This window comes from Oncorhynchus keta, unplaced genomic scaffold, assembly GCF_023373465.1.
Source record: "Oncorhynchus keta strain PuntledgeMale-10-30-2019 unplaced genomic scaffold, Oket_V2 Un_contig_25002_pilon_pilon, whole genome shotgun sequence".
NCBI classification, from domain to species: domain Eukaryota; kingdom Metazoa; phylum Chordata; class Actinopteri; order Salmoniformes; family Salmonidae; genus Oncorhynchus; species Oncorhynchus keta.
The window spans coordinates 65,794-81,423 of NW_026284216.1; the positions used below are offsets into that span (position 1 = coordinate 65,794).

Sequence of the window (15,630 nt, forward strand, 5' to 3'; positions counted from 1 at the left end):
AGCCTTTCCGTTCACCTTCCCACTCCTGGGCCCAGACTACACTCAATCATATGACCCACTGAAGAGATGAGTCTTCAGTAAAGACTTAAAGGTTGAGACCGAGTTTGCGTCTCTGACATGGGTAGGCAGACCGTTCCATAAAAATGGAGCTCTATAGGAGAAAGCCCTGCCTCCAGCTGTTTGCTTAGAAATTCTAGGGACAATTAGGAGGCCTGCGTCTTGTGACCGTAGCGTACGTGTAGGTATGTACGGCAGGACCAAATCAGAGAGGTAGGTAGGAGCAAGCCCATGTAATGCTTTGTAGGTTAGCAGTAAAACCTTGAAATCAGCCCTTGCTTTGACAGGAAGCCAGTGTAGAGAGGCTAGCACTGGAGTAATATGATCAAATTTTTGGTTCTAGTCAGGATTCTAGCAGCCGTATTTAGCACTAACTGAAGTTTATTTAGTGCTTTATCCGGGTAGCCGGAAAATAGAGCATTGCAGTAGTCTAACCTAGAAGTGACAAAAGCATGGATTAATTTTTCTGCATCATTTTTGGACAGAAAGTTTCTGATTTTTGCAATGTTACGTAGATGGAAAAAAGCTGTCCTCGAAATGGTCTTGATATGTTCTTCAAAAGAGAGATCAGGGTCCAGAGTAACGCCGAGGTCCTTCACAGTTTTATTTGAGACGACTGTACAACCATTAAGATTAATTGTCAGATTCAACAGAAGATCTCTTTGTTTCTTGGGACCTAGAACAAGCATCTCTGTTTTGTCCGAGTTTAATAGTAGAAAGTTTGCAGCCATCCACTTCCTTATGTCTGAAACACATGCTTCTAGCGAGGGCAATTTTGGGGCTTCACCATGTTTCATTGAAATGTACAGCTGTGTGTCATCCGCATAGCAGTGAAAGTTTACATTATGTTTTCGAATAACATCCCCAAGAGGTAAAATATATAGTGAAAACAATAGTGGTCCTAAAACAGAACCTTGAGGAACACCGAATGTACAGTTGATTTGTCAGAGGACAAACCATTCACAGAGACAAACTGATATCTTTCCGACAGATAAGATCTAAACCAGGCCAGAACTTGTCCGTGTAGACCAATTTGGGTTTCCAATCTCTCCAAAAGAATGTGGTGATCGATGGTATCAAAAGCAGCACTAAGGTCTAGGAGCACGAGGACAGATGCAGAGCCTCGGTCCGATGCCATTAAAATGTCATTTACCACCTTCACAAGTGCCGTCTCAGTGCTATGATGGGGTCTAAAACCAGACTGAAGCATTTCGTATACATTGTTTGTCTTCAGGAAGGCAGTGAGTTGCTGCGCAACAGCCTTCTCTAAAATCTTTGAGAGGAATGGAAGATTCGATATAGGCCGATAGTTTTTATATTTTCTGGGTCAAGGTTTGGCTTTTTCAAGAGAGGCTTTATTACTGCCACTTTTAGTGAGTTTGTGGGCTATACTCTTTGTGGGCTATACTCGGCCTTGTCTCAGGATGGTAAGTTGGTGGTTGAAGATATCCCTCTAGTGGTGTGGGGGATGTGCTTTGGCAAAGTGGGTGGGGTTATATCCTTCCTGTTTGGCCCTGTCCGGGGGTGTCCTCGGATGGGGCCACAGTGTCTCCTGACCCCTCCTGTCTCAGCCTCCAGTATTTATGCTGCAGTAGTTTATGTGTCGGGGGGCTAGGGTCAGTTTGTTATATCTGGAGTACTTCTCCTGTCCTATTCGGTGTCCTGTGTGAATCTAAGTGTGCGTTCTCTAATTCTCTCCTTCTCTCTTTCTTTCTCTCTCTCGGAGGACCTGAGCCCTAGGACCATGTCCCAGGACTACCTGACATGAGGACTCCTTGCTGTCCCCAGTCCACCTGGCCATGCTCCTGCTCCAGTTTCAACTGACCTGAGCCCTAGGACCGTGCCCCAGGACTACCTGACATGAAGGCTCCTTGCTGTCCCCAGTCCACCTGACTGTGCTGCTGCTCCAGTTTCAACTGTTCTGCCTTATTATTATTCGACCATGCTGGTCATTTATGAACATTTGAACATCTTGGTCATGTTCTGTTATAATCTCTACCCGGCACAGCCAGAAGAGGACTGGCCACCCCACATAGCCCGGTTCCTCTCTAGGTTTCTTCCTAGGTTTTGGCCTTTCTAGGGAGTTTTTCCTAGCCACCGTGCTTTTACACCTGCATTGTTTGCTGTTTGGGGTTTTAGGCTGGGTTTCTGTACAGCACTTTGAGATATCAGCTGATGTACGAAGGGCTATATAAATAAATTTGATTTGATTTGATTTGATTTGATTTGATGAGTCTGTTACTCTAGGAGTGATATAATGATGAGTCTGTTACTGTAGGAGTGATATAACGATGAGTCTGTTACTGTAGGAGTGATATAACGATGAGTCTGTTACTGTAGGAGTGATATAATGATGAGTCTGTTACTGTAGGAGTGATATAATGATGAGTCTGTTACTGTAGGAGTGATATAATGATGAGTCTGTTACTGTAGGAGTGATATAATGATGAGTCTGTTACTGTAGGAGTGATATAATGATGAGTCTGTTACTGTAGGAGTGATATAATGATGAGTCTGTTACTGTAGGAGTGATATAATGATGAGTCTGTTACTGTAGGAGTGATATAACGATGAGTCTGTTACTGTAGGAGTGATATAATGATGAGTCTGTTACTGTAGGAGTGATATAATGATGAGTCTGTTACTGTAGGAGTGATATAATGATGAGTCTGTTACTGTAGGAGTGATATAATGAAGAGTCTGTTACTGTAGGAGTGCGAACCATCAGATCCTCCTCTCCACCCTCTCCGAGTTGGGCATCTCCGGCGCGGCCCACGCTTGGATTGCGTCCTACCTGACAGGTCGCTCCTACCAGGTGGCGTGGCGAGAATCTGTCTCCTCACCACGCGCTCTCACCACTGGTGTCCCCCAGGGCTCTGTTCTAGGCCCTCTCCTATTCTCGCTATACACCAAGTCACTTGGCTCTGTCATAACCTCACATGGTCTCTCCTATCATTGCTATGCAGACGACACACAATTAATCTTCTCCTTTCCCCCTTCTGATGACCAGGTGGCGAATCGCATCTCTGCATGTCTGGCAGACATATCAGTGTGGATGACGGATCACCACCTCAAGCTGAACCTCGGCAAGACGGAGCTGCTCTTCCTCCCGGGAAGGACTGCCCGTTCCATGATCTCGCCATCACGGTTGACAACTCCATTGTGTCCTCCTCCCAGAGCGCTAAGAACCTTGGCGTGATCCTGGACAACAAACACCCTGTCGTTCTCAACTAACATCAAGGCGGTGGCCCGTTCCTGTAGGTTCATGCTCTACAACATCCGCAGAGTACGACCCTGCCTCACACAGGAAGCGGCGCAGGTCCTAATCCAGGCACTTGTCATCTCCCCGTCTGGATTACTGCAACTCGCTGTTGGCTGGGCTCCCTGCCTGTGCCATTAAACCCCTACAACTCATCCAGAACGCCGCAGCCCGTCTGGTGTTCAACCTTCCCAAGTTCTCTCACGTCACCCCGCTCCTCCGCTCTCTCCACTGGCTTCCAGTTGAAGCTCGCATCCGCTACAAGACCATGGTGCTTGCCTACGGAGCTGTGAGGGGAACGGCACCTCAGTACCTCCAGGCTCTGACCAGGCCCTACACCCAAACAAGGGCACTGCGTTCATCCACCTCTGGCCTGCTCGCCTCCCTACCACTGAGGAAGTACAGTTCCCGCTCAGCCCAGTCAAAACTGTTCGCTGCTCTGGCCCCCAATGGTGGAACAAACTCCCTCACGACGCCAGGACAGCGGAGTCAATCACCACCTTCCGGAGACACCTGAAACCCCACCTCTTTAAGGAATACCTAGGATAGGATAAAGTAATCCTTCTCACCCCCCTTAAAAGATTTAGATGCACTATTGTAAAGTGGCTGTTCCACTGGATGTCATAAGGTGAATGCACCAATTTGTAAGTCGCTCTGGATAAGAGCGTCTGCTAAATGACTTAAATGTAAATATAATGATGAGTCTGTGACTGTAGGAGTGATATAATGATGAGTCTGTTACTGTAGGAGTGATATAATGATGAGTCTGTTACTGTAGGAGTGATATAATGATGAGTCTGTTACTGTAGGAGTGATATAATGATGAGTCTGTTACTGTAGGAGTGATATAATGATGAGTCTGTTACTGTAGGAGTGATATAATGATGAGCCTGTTACTGTAGGAGTGATATAATGATGAGTCTGTGACTGTAGGAGTGATATAATGATGGTCAGGATAATGATGAGTCTGTTACTGTAGGAGTGATATAATGATGAGTCTGTTACTGTAGGAGTGATATAATGATGAGTCTGTTACTGTAGGAGTGATATAATGATGAGTCTGTTACTGTAGGAGTGATATAATGATGAGTCTGTTACTGTAGGAGTGATATAATGATGAGTCTGTTACTGTAGGAGTGATATAATGATGAGTCTGTTACTGTAGGAGTGATATAATGATGAGTCTGTTACTGTAGGAGTGATATAATGATGAGTCTGTTACTGTAGGAGTGATATAATGATGAGTCTGTTACTGTAGGAGTGATATAATGATGAGTCTGTTACTGTAGGAGTGATATAATGATGAGTCTGTTACTGTAGGAGTGATATAATGATGAGTCTGTTACTGTAGGAGTGATATAATGATGAGTCTGTTACTGTATGAGATATATAATGATGAGTCTGTTACTGTAGGAGTGACATAATGATGAGTCTGTTACTGTAGGAGTGATATAATGATGAGTCTGTTACTGTATGAGATATATAATGATGAGTCTGTTACTGTAGGAGTGACATAATGATGAGTCTGTTACTGTAGGAGTGATATAATGATGAGTCTGTTACTGTAGGAGTGATATAATGATGAGTCTGTTACTGTATGAGATATATAATGATGAGTCTGTTACTGTAGGAGTGATATAATGATGAGTCTGTTACTGTAGGAGTGATATAATGATGAGTCTGTTACTGTAGGAGTGATATAATGATGAGTCTGTTACTGTAGGAGTGATATAATGATGAGTCTGTTACTGTAGGAGTGATATAATGATGAGTCTGTTACTGTAGGAGTGATATAATGAAGAGTCTGTTACTGTAGGAGTGATATAATGATGAGTCTGTTACTGTAGGGTGACATAATGATGCGTCTGTTACTGTAGGAGTGATATAATGATGAGTCTGTTACTGTAGGATGATATAATGATGAGTCTGTTACTGTAGGAGTGATATAATGATGGTCAGGATAATGATGAGTCTGTTACTGTAGGAGTGATATAATGATGAGTCTGTTACTGTAGGAGTGATATAATGATCAGTCTGTTACTGTAGGAGTGATATAATGATGAGTCTGTGACTGTAGGAGTGATATAATGATGAGTCTGTTACTGCGTGAGTGATATAATGATGAGTCTGTGACTGTAGGAGTGATATAATGATGTGTCTGTTACTGTAGGAGTGATATGATGAGTCTGTTACTGTAGGAGTGATATAATGATGAGTCTGTTACTGTAGGAGTGATATAATGATGAGTCTGTTACTGTAGGAGTGATATAACGATGAGTCTGTGACTGTAGGGTGATATAATGATGAGTCTGTTACTGTAGGAGTGATATAATGATGAGTCTGTGACTGTAGGAGTGATATAATGATGTGTCTGTTACTGTAGGAGTGATATGATGAGTCTGTTACTGTAGGAGTGATATAATGATGAGTCTGTTACTGTAGGAGTGATATAATGATGAGTCTGTTACTGTAGGAGTGATATAACGATGAGTCTGTGACTGTAGGAGTGATATAATGATGAGTCTGTTACTGTAGGAGTGATATAATGATGAGTCTGTGACTGTAGGAGTGATATAATGATGTGTCTGTTACTGTAGGAGTGATATGATGAGTCTGTTACTGTAGGAGTGATATAATGATGAGTCTGTTACTGTAGGAGTGATATAATGATGAGTCTGTTACTGTAGGAGTGATATAATGATGAGTCTGTTACTGTAGGAGTGATATAATGATGAGTCTGTTACTGTAGGAGTGATATAATGATGAGTCTGTTACTGTAGGAGTGATATAATGATGAGTCTGTTACTGTAGGAGTGATATAATGATGAGTCTGTTACTGTAGGAGTGATATAACGATGAGTCTGTGACTGTAGGAGTGATATAATGATGAGTCTGTTACTGTAGGAGTGATATAATGATGAGTCTGTGACTGTAGGAGTGATATAATGATGTGTCTGTTACTGTAGGAGTGATATAATGATGAGTCTGTTACTGTAGGAGTGATATAATGATGTGTCTGTTACTGTAGGAGTGATATAATGATGAGTCTGTTACTGTAGGAGTGATATGATGAGTCTGTGACTGTAGGAGTGATATAATGATGAGTCTGTTACTGTAGGAGTGATATAATGATGAGTCTGTTACTGTAGGAGTGATATAATGATGAGTCTGTTACTGTAGGAGTGATATAATGATGAGTCTGTTACTGTAGGAGTGATATAATGATGAGTCTGTTACTGTAGGAGTGATATAATGATGAGTCTGTTACTGTAGGAGTGATATAATGATGAGTCTGTTACTGTAGGAGTGATATAATGATGAGTCTGTTACTGTAGGAGTGATATAATGATGGTCAGGATAATGATGAGTCTGTTACTGTAGGAGTGATATAATGATGAGTCTGTTACTGTAGGAGTAATATAATGATGAGTCTGTTACTGTAGGAGTGATATAATGATGGTCAGGATAATGATGAGTCTGTTACTGTAGGAGTGATATAATGATGAGTCTGTTACTCTAGGAGTGATATAATGATGAGTCTGTTACTGTAGGAGTGATATAATGATCAGTCTGTTACTGTAGGAGTGATATAATGATGAGTCTGTTACTGTAGGAGTGATATAACGATGAGTCTGTTACTGTAGGAGTGATATAATGATGAGTCTGTTACTGTAGGAGTGATATAATGATGAGTCTGTTACTGTAGGAGTGATATAATGATGAGTCTGTTACTGTAGGAGTGATATAATGATGAGTCTGTTACTGTAGGAGTGATATAATGATGAGTCTGTTACTGTAGGAGTGATATAATGATGAGTCTGTTACTGTAGGAGTGATATAATGATGAGTCTATGACTGTAGGAGTGATATAATGAAGAGTCTGTTACTGTAGGAGTGCGAACCATCAGATCCTCCTCTCCACCCTCTCCGAGTTGGGCATCTCCGGCGCGGCCCACGCTTGGATTGCGTCCTACCTGACAGGTCGCTCCTACCAGGTGGCGTGGCGAGAATCTGTCTCCTCACCACGCGCTCTCACCACTGGTGTCCCCCAGGGCTCTGTTCTAGGCCCTCTCCTATTCTCGCTATACACCAAGTCACTTGGCTCTGTCATAACCTCACATGGTCTCTCCTATCATTGCTATGCAGACGACACACAATTAATCTTCTCCTTTCCCCCTTCTGATGACCAGGTGGCGAATCGCATCTCTGCATGTCTGGCAGACATATCAGTGTGGATGACGGATCACCACCTCAAGCTGAACCTCGGCAAGACGGAGCTGCTCTTCCTCCCGGGGAAGATTTAGATGCACTATTGTAAAGTGGCTGTTCCACTGGATGTCATAAGGTGAATGCACCAATTTGTAAGTCGCTCTGGATAAGAGTGTCTGCTAAATGACTTAAATGTAAATGTAAACTGTAAATGCATGGATTTGGTGCACTTTGAGATTAGAACATTGAGAGATTAGATATTTTTCAGGTAACTTGTACCTGCCACAGCAGACACTGCCAGTACTCAATAACAGTAGCTACTGTGGGTCTCTCTACTTTGAAACACAAGTCTACAGTGTATTGCCCAGTAAACTCCATACCTCAACAACTTCAAACACACTCTGACCTGTCTAACGAGACAAACTGATGAAAGAATCCCACAGTCCCCAAACACACTCTGACCTGTCTAACGAGACAAACTGATGAAAGAATCCCACAGTCCCCAAACACACTCTGACCTGTCTAACGAGACAAACTGATGAAAGAATCCCACAGTCCCCAAACACACTCTGACCTGTCTAACGAGACAAACTGATGAAAGAATCCCACAGTCCCCAAACACACTCTGACCTGTCTAACGAGACAAACTGATGAAAGAATCCCACAGTCCCCAAACACACTCTGACCTGTCTAACGAGACAAACTGATGAAAGAATCCCACAGTCCCCAAACACACTCTGACCTGTCTAACTGATGAAAGACAAACTGATGACAAAATGAAAGAATCCCACAGTCCCCAAACACACTCTGACCTGTCTAACGAGACAAACTGATGAAAGAATCCCACAGTCCCCAAACACACTCTGACCTGTCTAACGAGACAAACTGATGAAAGAATCCCACAGTCCCCAAACACACTCTGACCTGTCTAACGAGACAAACTGATGAAAGAATCCCACAGTCCCCAAACACACTCTGACCTGTCTAACGAGACACACTGATGAAAGAATCCCACAGTCCCCAAACACACTCTGACCTGTCTAACGAGACAAACTGATGAAAGAATCCCACAGTCCCCAAACACCCTCTCTCTCTCACATACAGTACCAGTCACAAGTGTGGACACACCACATTCAAGGGTTTTTCTTTATTTTTTATTATTTTCTACATTGTAGAATAATAGTGAAGACATCAAAACTATGAAATAACACATATGGAATCATGTAGTAACCAAAAAGTGTTAAGTCCTCCTCTGTCCCTTAGTCTTCTATGCATTACTGTGTGTACATGTGATTTTGGAGACCCTTCTGGCAAAGTAGTATTTTATAGATTAGAACACAATATCCCAGAATCCCCAGCTCTCATTGTTAGTCCCTGCTGAGACTTTGCGGCAACTAGTGACAACCCAACAGAGTCGGGATGTTTGAGACATGATAAGATTGAAAATGATTCAATTACATTTTTTGCAACAATGTCTCCAGAACAGGTACAAAAAAATATTACACACTGGGTATAATTCTCATTTTTAGATTGTGATATAAAAAAAATCACCTTGTCAGCAATGTCAAGGTAGGTAGCTACATAGTTGATGATAGCTACGGTTAATTATTCTAAAGTCATGGTGAGTAGAGACATCATGTCAATAGGTACCAGTCATGGTGAGCTACATAGTTGATGATAGCTACGGTGAATTATTCTAAAGTCATGGTGAGTAGAGACATCATGTCAATAGGTACCAGTCATGGTGAGTAGAGACATCATGTCAATAGGTACCAGTCATGGTGAGTAGAGACATCATGTCAATAGGTACCAGTCATGGTGAGTAGAGACATCATGTCAATAGGTACCAGTCATGGTGAGTAGAGACATCATGTCAATAGGTACCAGTCATGGTGAGTAGAGACATCATGTCAATAGGTACCAGTCATGGTGAGTAGAGACATCATGTCAATAGGTACCAGTCATGGTGAGTAGAGACATCATGTCAATAGGTACCAGTCATGGTGAGTAGAGACATCATGTCAATAGGTACCAGTCATGGTGAGTAGAGACATCATGCCAATAGGTACCAGTCATGGTGAGTAGAGACATCATGTCAATAGGTACCAGTCATGGTGAGTAGAGACATGTCAATAGGTACCAGTCATGGTGAGTAGAGACATCATGTCAATAGGTACCAGTCATGGTGAGTAGAGACCTCATGTCAATAGGTACCAGTCATGGTGAGTAGAGACATCATGTCAATAGGTACCAGTCATGGTGAGTAGAGACCTCATGTCAATAGGTACCAGTCATGGTGAGTAGAGACATCATGTCAATAGGTACCAGTCATGGTGAGTAGAGACCTCATGTCAATAGGTACCAGTCATGGTGAGTAGAGACATCATGTCAATAGGTACCAGTCATGGTGAGTAGAGACATCATGTCAATAGGTACATCAGTCATGGTGAGTAGAGACATCATGTCAATAGGTACCAGTCATGGTGAGTAGAGACATCATGTCAATAGGTACCAGTCATAGAGACATCATGTCAATAGGTACCAGTCATGGTGAGCTACATAGAGACATCATGTCAATAGGTACCAGTCATGGTGAGTAGAGACATCATGTCAATAGGTACCAGTCATGGTGAGTAGAGACATCATGTCAATAGGTACCAGTCATGGTGAGTAGAGACATCATGTCAATAGGTACCAGTCATGGTGAGTAGAGACATCATGTCAATAGGTACCAGTCATGGTGAGTAGAGACATCATGTCAATAGGTACCAGTCATGGTGAGTAGAGACATCATGTCAATAGGTACCAGTCATGGTGAGTAGAGACATCATGTCAATAGGTACCAGTCATGGTGAGTAGAGACATCATGTCAATAGGTACCAGTCATGGTGAGTAGAGACATCATGTCAATAGGTACCAGTCATGGTGAGTAGAGACATCATGTCAATAGGTACCAGTCATGGTGAGTAGAGACATCATGTCAATAGGTACCAGTCATGGTGAGTAGAGACATCATGTCAATAGGTACCAGTCATGGTGAGTAGAGACATCATGTCAATAGGTACCAGTCATGGTGAGTAGAGACATCATGTCAATAGGTACCAGTCATGGTGAGTAGAGACATCATGTCAATAGGTACCAGTCATGGTGAGTAGAGACATCATGTCAATAGGTACCAGTCATGGTAGAGAGACATCATGTCAATAGGTACCAGTCATGGTGAGTAGAGACATCATGTCAATAGGTACCAGTCATGGTGAGTAGAGACATCATGTCAATAGGTACCAGTCATGGTGAGTAGAGACATCATGTCAGGTTTAAATGTATTATTGTCATAATGCATATTGTGTCATATCATGTCAATAGGTAATCATATCATCCTGTCAATTCATATCTGACATTCAAGATACAGTCATGGTGACAGAAACTTTATTGAGGTACCAGTCATGGTTACAGACTCATAGCAGTAGGTACCAGTTTGGTGATACATCTTCAGAGTTTCAGTCAGAGTATCAGAAACTAACCACTAGCCATTCAGTCATGGTGAGTGATGTCTAATGGCACATTTAGAGTACAATTACATGGATGCATGTCATGGGGGGACTTTTATTTTGAAAAACTTGTCCTCAATGGGAGCAGCAGGTAAAACCAGCAGCAGGTTTAAATGACTATTGTATCTCAATTCATCATGCCCATAATCATATCATCCTTTCAATTCATTCTGTCTCCTCCTCAAAATGGAGAATAAAGTCAGAGAGGAGGGACCTCAGAACTTCTCTTCTCAGTCATTGAGTGACAGTTGAGAGGAGGGGGGGACTTTTATTTTGAAAAAAACTTGTCCTCAATGGGAGCAGCAGGTAAAAGGAATCACAGAAAGAGAATAAAGTCTTTTACCGAGGAATCACAGAAAGACATCTCCTATCTCCCGTCAAACTAGACGGTAGTCTCTTTCATATGTTTCTGTTGGTGTGTCTTTAGTGCTTTGGGTACAATGAACCCTTTCCCACACAGGCTACAGACGTACGGCTTCTCCCCTGTATGGAACCTCCTCATGTGCACCTTCAGACTCCCAGAGGTGGTGAACCCCTTATCACAGACAGTACAAGGGTACGGTCTCTCTTTAGTGTGCTTGATCTGATGCACTCTCAAGTTCCCAGATTGGGCGAAACTTTTCCCGCATATGGCGCAGACAAAGGGTTTCTCTCCGGTGTGTGTTCTCTGGTGACTCTTTAGATCCCCGTCCCGTAGGAACATTCTCCCGCAGTATGAGCAGCAGTACTTCTTTTCCAGGCTCTTGTAGTGCATTCTCGCGTGCACCTCCAACCTCTTCATGTCAGGGAAACTCTTCCCGCACTCGCACATGTGATGGCGGACCTCTGCCATGTGTATCCTCTTGTGTTTCTTCAGGCTTTCGCTTCTGGCAAAACGTTGGCCGCACACAGAGCACTGGTGCGGTTTTTCCTTGGTGTGGATCAGTATGTGGGTCGCCAAGGAGGTTTTCTGAGTGAAGCCCCTCCCACAGTAGGAGCAGTGGAGGAGGTTCTCCCCTGTGTGGATTGACCGGTGGGTCTTGAGGGTGTAGAAGTGGGTGAACGTCTGGCCGCATTGGTCACAAAGGTACGGTTTCTTGTTATTGTGCGTCTGCTTGTGCTCCCTGTACTCCAACAGGTTGCCAAAGCTCTCTGGGCACTTGGAGCAGTGGTACGGTTTCTCTCCCGTATGGGTGCGCTGGTGAGTCTTTAGGTCCTGCAGCAGAGTGAAGGTCTTCCCACATGGTTGGCAGATGTGCTTGGTCTTCTCTCCTGTGTGGATCGTCACGTGAATGTTCAAGTCGTCGAGCTTCAAGAAACTCTCCTCGCAGACAGAGCACTGGTGGGGTTTTTCTGTGCTGGCGCCCTCTCCTGTTTCAATGACAACATTACAAGACAGAGAGGATAAATTAATTGGTGCACCGTAGCAGAAACAAAGCGTTTCTTACTGGAAAAGATCTGGTAGACCATCCCTGTTTCTGCCTGTTTGCTTCAGTGTGGTTTCCTAGTAAACATGACTCGGGTGTGTGGGTCTCTCTTACCTTTGTGGATCACCTGGTGTCTCTTCAGGTCCTGGTATCGCAGGAAACACTTCCCACAGACGGAGCACTGGTGGGGTTTCTTTCCACTGTGCGTCATTGTGTGTGTCTTCAGGCTGCTGGCTGCAGTGAACCTCTTACCGCACTGGGAGCAGAAATATGGCTTCAGCTCCTGGTCAGGATCCCCTGGACTGTCAGGGTCAGAGCTGGTGCCCTCTCCTGTTTCAATGACACCATTAGAAGGGTTTAACACAGGAGGAAAATGATAAGGATAACGCAACTCCAACCTGGTGTTCCTCTCACCTTTATGGGTCACCAGGTGTCTTTTAAGGTCGTAGGGTCGAAGGAAGGCCTTGCCACAGACGGAGCACTGGTGGGGTTTCTCTCCGCTGTGGATCTTCATGTGTGCCTTAAGCCTGAAGGCTGCGGTGAACCTCTTACCACACACAGAGCAGGGGAACGGTCTCTCCGGATCTGCTTCCCCTGGACTGTCTGCGTCAGAGTTGTTGCCCCCTTCAATGACAACATTTACAGGGGTTAAAATGCTGCACTATCAATTAAATGACAGTTTATTACAGACTAATACACATATAAATACCCAGCTAATTCATGGAAAGAAGCACTGGTGTGGATATGTTTATGTTTCTTCAAGTCACCTGTGTTCCAGCAGAGATCTCAGGGTCCTTGTTCATTACTGCAAAGTACTGTTGCAAAATGTTTTGCAAACGGAAAACAAGTGTATTATTATTGGATAGTCCCTCCCACTTCGGGCCCATTTGTTTCTGTTTGGTTCCTAATGAATATGACCCAAGTGTGTGAGCATAGACTTCAGGGGTGTATTCACTAGGAACAAAAATGGAAGCAAACAGAACAAAATGAAGAAGGAACCTACCTGAATTTGTCCAATAGAATTTTTGCACAAAAATGTTTCCCTTTCCATTGCAAAACGTTTTGCGACAGTGAATCAGTGTGTTTGCGTCTCTCACACCTTTGTGTATCTCCCGGCGCCTCCCTCTCACCTTTGTGTCTCTCTCTCACCTTTGTATCTCCCAGTGTCTCTCTCTCACCCTTGTATCTCCCGGTGTCTCTCTCTCTCTCTCACCTTTGTGTATCTCCCGGCGTCTCCCTCTCACCTTTGTGTCTCTCTCTCTCACCTTTGTATCTCTCGCTCTCACCTTTGTGTATCTCCCTGGCGTCTCGCTCTCACCTTTGTGTATCTCCTGGCGTCTCGCTCTCACACCTTTGTGTATCTCCCAGCGTCTCTCTCTCTCACCTTTGTGGATCTCCCGGCGTCTCTCTCTCTCACCTTTGTGGATCTCCTGGCGTCTCTCTCTCTCACCTTTGTGGATCTCCCGGTGTCTCTCTCTCACCTTTGTGTATCTCCCGGTGTCTCTCTCACCTTTGTGGATCTCCCGGTGTCTCTCTCACCTTTGTGGATCTCCCGGTGTCTCTCTCTCACCTTTGTGGATCTCCCAGTGTCTCTCTCTCACCTTTGTGTATCTCTCTCACCTTTGTATCTCTCTCTCACCCTTGTATCTCCCGGCGTCTCCCTCTCACCTTTGTGTCTCTCTCTCTCACCTTTTGTATCTCTCTTTGCTCTCACCTTTGTGTATCTCCTGGCGTCTCGCTCTCACCTTTGTGTATCTCCTGGCGTCTCGCTCTCACCTTTGTGTATCTCCTGGCGTCTCGCTCTCACCTTTGTGTATCTCCTGGCGTCTCGCTCTCACCTTTGTGTATCTCCTGGCGTCTCGCTCTCACCTTTGTGTATCTCCTGGCGTCTCGCTCTCACCTTTGTGTATCTCCTGGCGTCTCGCTCTCACCTTTGTGTATCTCCTGGCGTCTCGCTCTCACCTTTGTGTATCTCCTGGCGTCTCGCTCTCACACCTTTGTGTATCTCCCGGCGTCTCTCTCTCTCACCTTTGTGGATCTCCCGGCGTCTCACTCTCTCACCTTTGTGGATCTCCTGGCGTCTCTCTCTCTCACCTTTGTGGATCTCCTGGTGGATCTCTCTCTCTCTCACATTTGTGTATCTCCTGGTGTCTCTCTCACCTTTGTGTATCTCTCTCACCTTTGTATCTCTCTCTCACCCTTGTATCTCCCGGTGTCTCTCTCTCACCTTTTGTATCTCTCGCTCTCACCTTTGTGTATCTCCTGGCATCTCGCTCTCACACCTTTGTGGATCTCCGGTGTCTCTCTCTCACCTTTGTGGATCTCCCGGCGTCTCTCTCACCTTTGTGGATCTCCCGGTGTCTCTCTCACCTTTGTGGATCTCCCGGTGTCTCTCTCTCACCTTTGTGGATCTCCCGGTGTCTCTCTCTCACCTTTGTGGATCTCCCGGTGTCTCTCTCACCTTTGTGGATCTCCCGGTGTCTCTCTCACCTTTGTGTATCTCCCGGTGTCTCTCTCTCACCTTTGTGTATCTCCTGGAGTCTCTCTCTCACCTTTGTGGATCTCCCAGTGTCTCTCTTTTGAGGTCCTCTCACCTTTGTGGATCTCCCGGTGTCTCTCTCTCACCTTTGTGGATCTCCCGGTGTCTCTCTCACCTTTGTGGATCTCCCGGTGTCTCTCTCTCACCTTTGTGGGTCTCTCTCTCACCTTTGTGTATCTCCCGGTGTCTCTAGGGTCTCACCTTTGTGTATCTCCCGAGGTGTCTCTCTCTCACCTTTGTGAATCTCCCAAGAACAGGGTCTTTCTCACCTTTGTGTATCTCCCGGTGTCTCTCTCTCACCTTTGTGTATCTCCTGGTGTCTCTCTCTCACCTTTGTGTATCTCCTGGTGTCTCCCTCACCTTTGTGGATCTCCTGGTGTCTCTCTCACCTTTGTGGATCTCCTGGTGTCTCTCTCACCTTTGTGTATCTCCTGGTGTCTCTCTCACCTTTATGTATCTCCCGGTGTCTCTCTCACCTTTATGTATCTCCCGGTGTCTCTCTCTCACCTTTGTGTATCTCCCGGTGTCTCTCTCACACCTTTGTGTATCACCCGGTGTCTCTGAGCCCCTCACCTTTGTGAGTATCTCCCTATGGTAACTGTCTCTCTC

The 15,630-nt window shown here is 44.7% G+C and overlaps 1 protein-coding gene and 2 long non-coding RNA genes across 4 annotated transcripts; 1 reads left to right on the plus strand and 2 right to left on the minus strand.

The window, feature by feature from the left end:
• Positions 1-7,923: 7,923 nt before the first annotated feature.
• Positions 7,924-8,663, minus strand: LOC127922255 (uncharacterized). The gene is made up of 3 exons (XR_008110669.1): positions 8,562-8,663; positions 8,338-8,505; positions 7,924-8,267 (listed from the first exon to the last, which is right to left on the minus strand). It is a non-coding gene; the product is annotated as an uncharacterized LOC127922255 (long non-coding RNA).
• A 380-nt stretch (positions 8,664-9,043) lies between these two features.
• LOC127922254 (uncharacterized) lies at positions 9,044-10,702 on the plus strand. 2 transcript variants are annotated; one of them, XR_008110668.1, is made up of 3 exons: positions 9,044-9,171; positions 9,295-9,698; positions 10,106-10,702. It is a non-coding gene; the product is annotated as an uncharacterized LOC127922254 (long non-coding RNA). The 2 variants fall into 2 exon arrangements; XR_008110667.1 differs by having other exon boundaries at positions 9,064-9,171; positions 9,258-9,698.
• A 755-nt stretch (positions 10,703-11,457) lies between these two features.
• LOC127905969 (zinc finger protein 665-like) lies at positions 11,458-15,428 on the minus strand. Its single transcript, XM_052505877.1, has 4 exons — positions 15,411-15,428; positions 12,897-13,106; positions 12,597-12,812; positions 11,458-12,426 (listed from the first exon to the last, which is right to left on the minus strand). The coding sequence occupies exons 2-4, from the start codon at positions 12,994-12,996 to the stop codon at positions 11,459-11,461; spliced, it is 1,284 nt and encodes a 427-aa protein (XP_052361837.1). The 5' UTR covers positions 12,997-13,106; positions 15,411-15,428; the 3' UTR covers position 11,458.
• Between the last annotated feature and the right edge of the window lie 202 nt (positions 15,429-15,630).

Bases quoted from the DNA above. Each gene is read 5' to 3' on its own strand.
- LOC127905969 (XM_052505877.1), bottom strand. From the start codon at position 12,996: ATGAAGATCCACAGCGGAGAGAAACCCCACCAGTGCTCCGTCTGTGGC. The intron at 12,813-12,896 runs GTGAGAGGAACA...TCATTGAAACAG, and splicing joins ACACCTGGTGACCCATAAAG to GAGAGGGCACCAGCTCTGAC. The intron at 12,427-12,596 runs GTAAGAGAGACC...TCATTGAAACAG, and splicing joins ACACCAGGTGATCCACAAAG to GAGAGGGCGCCAGCACAGAA.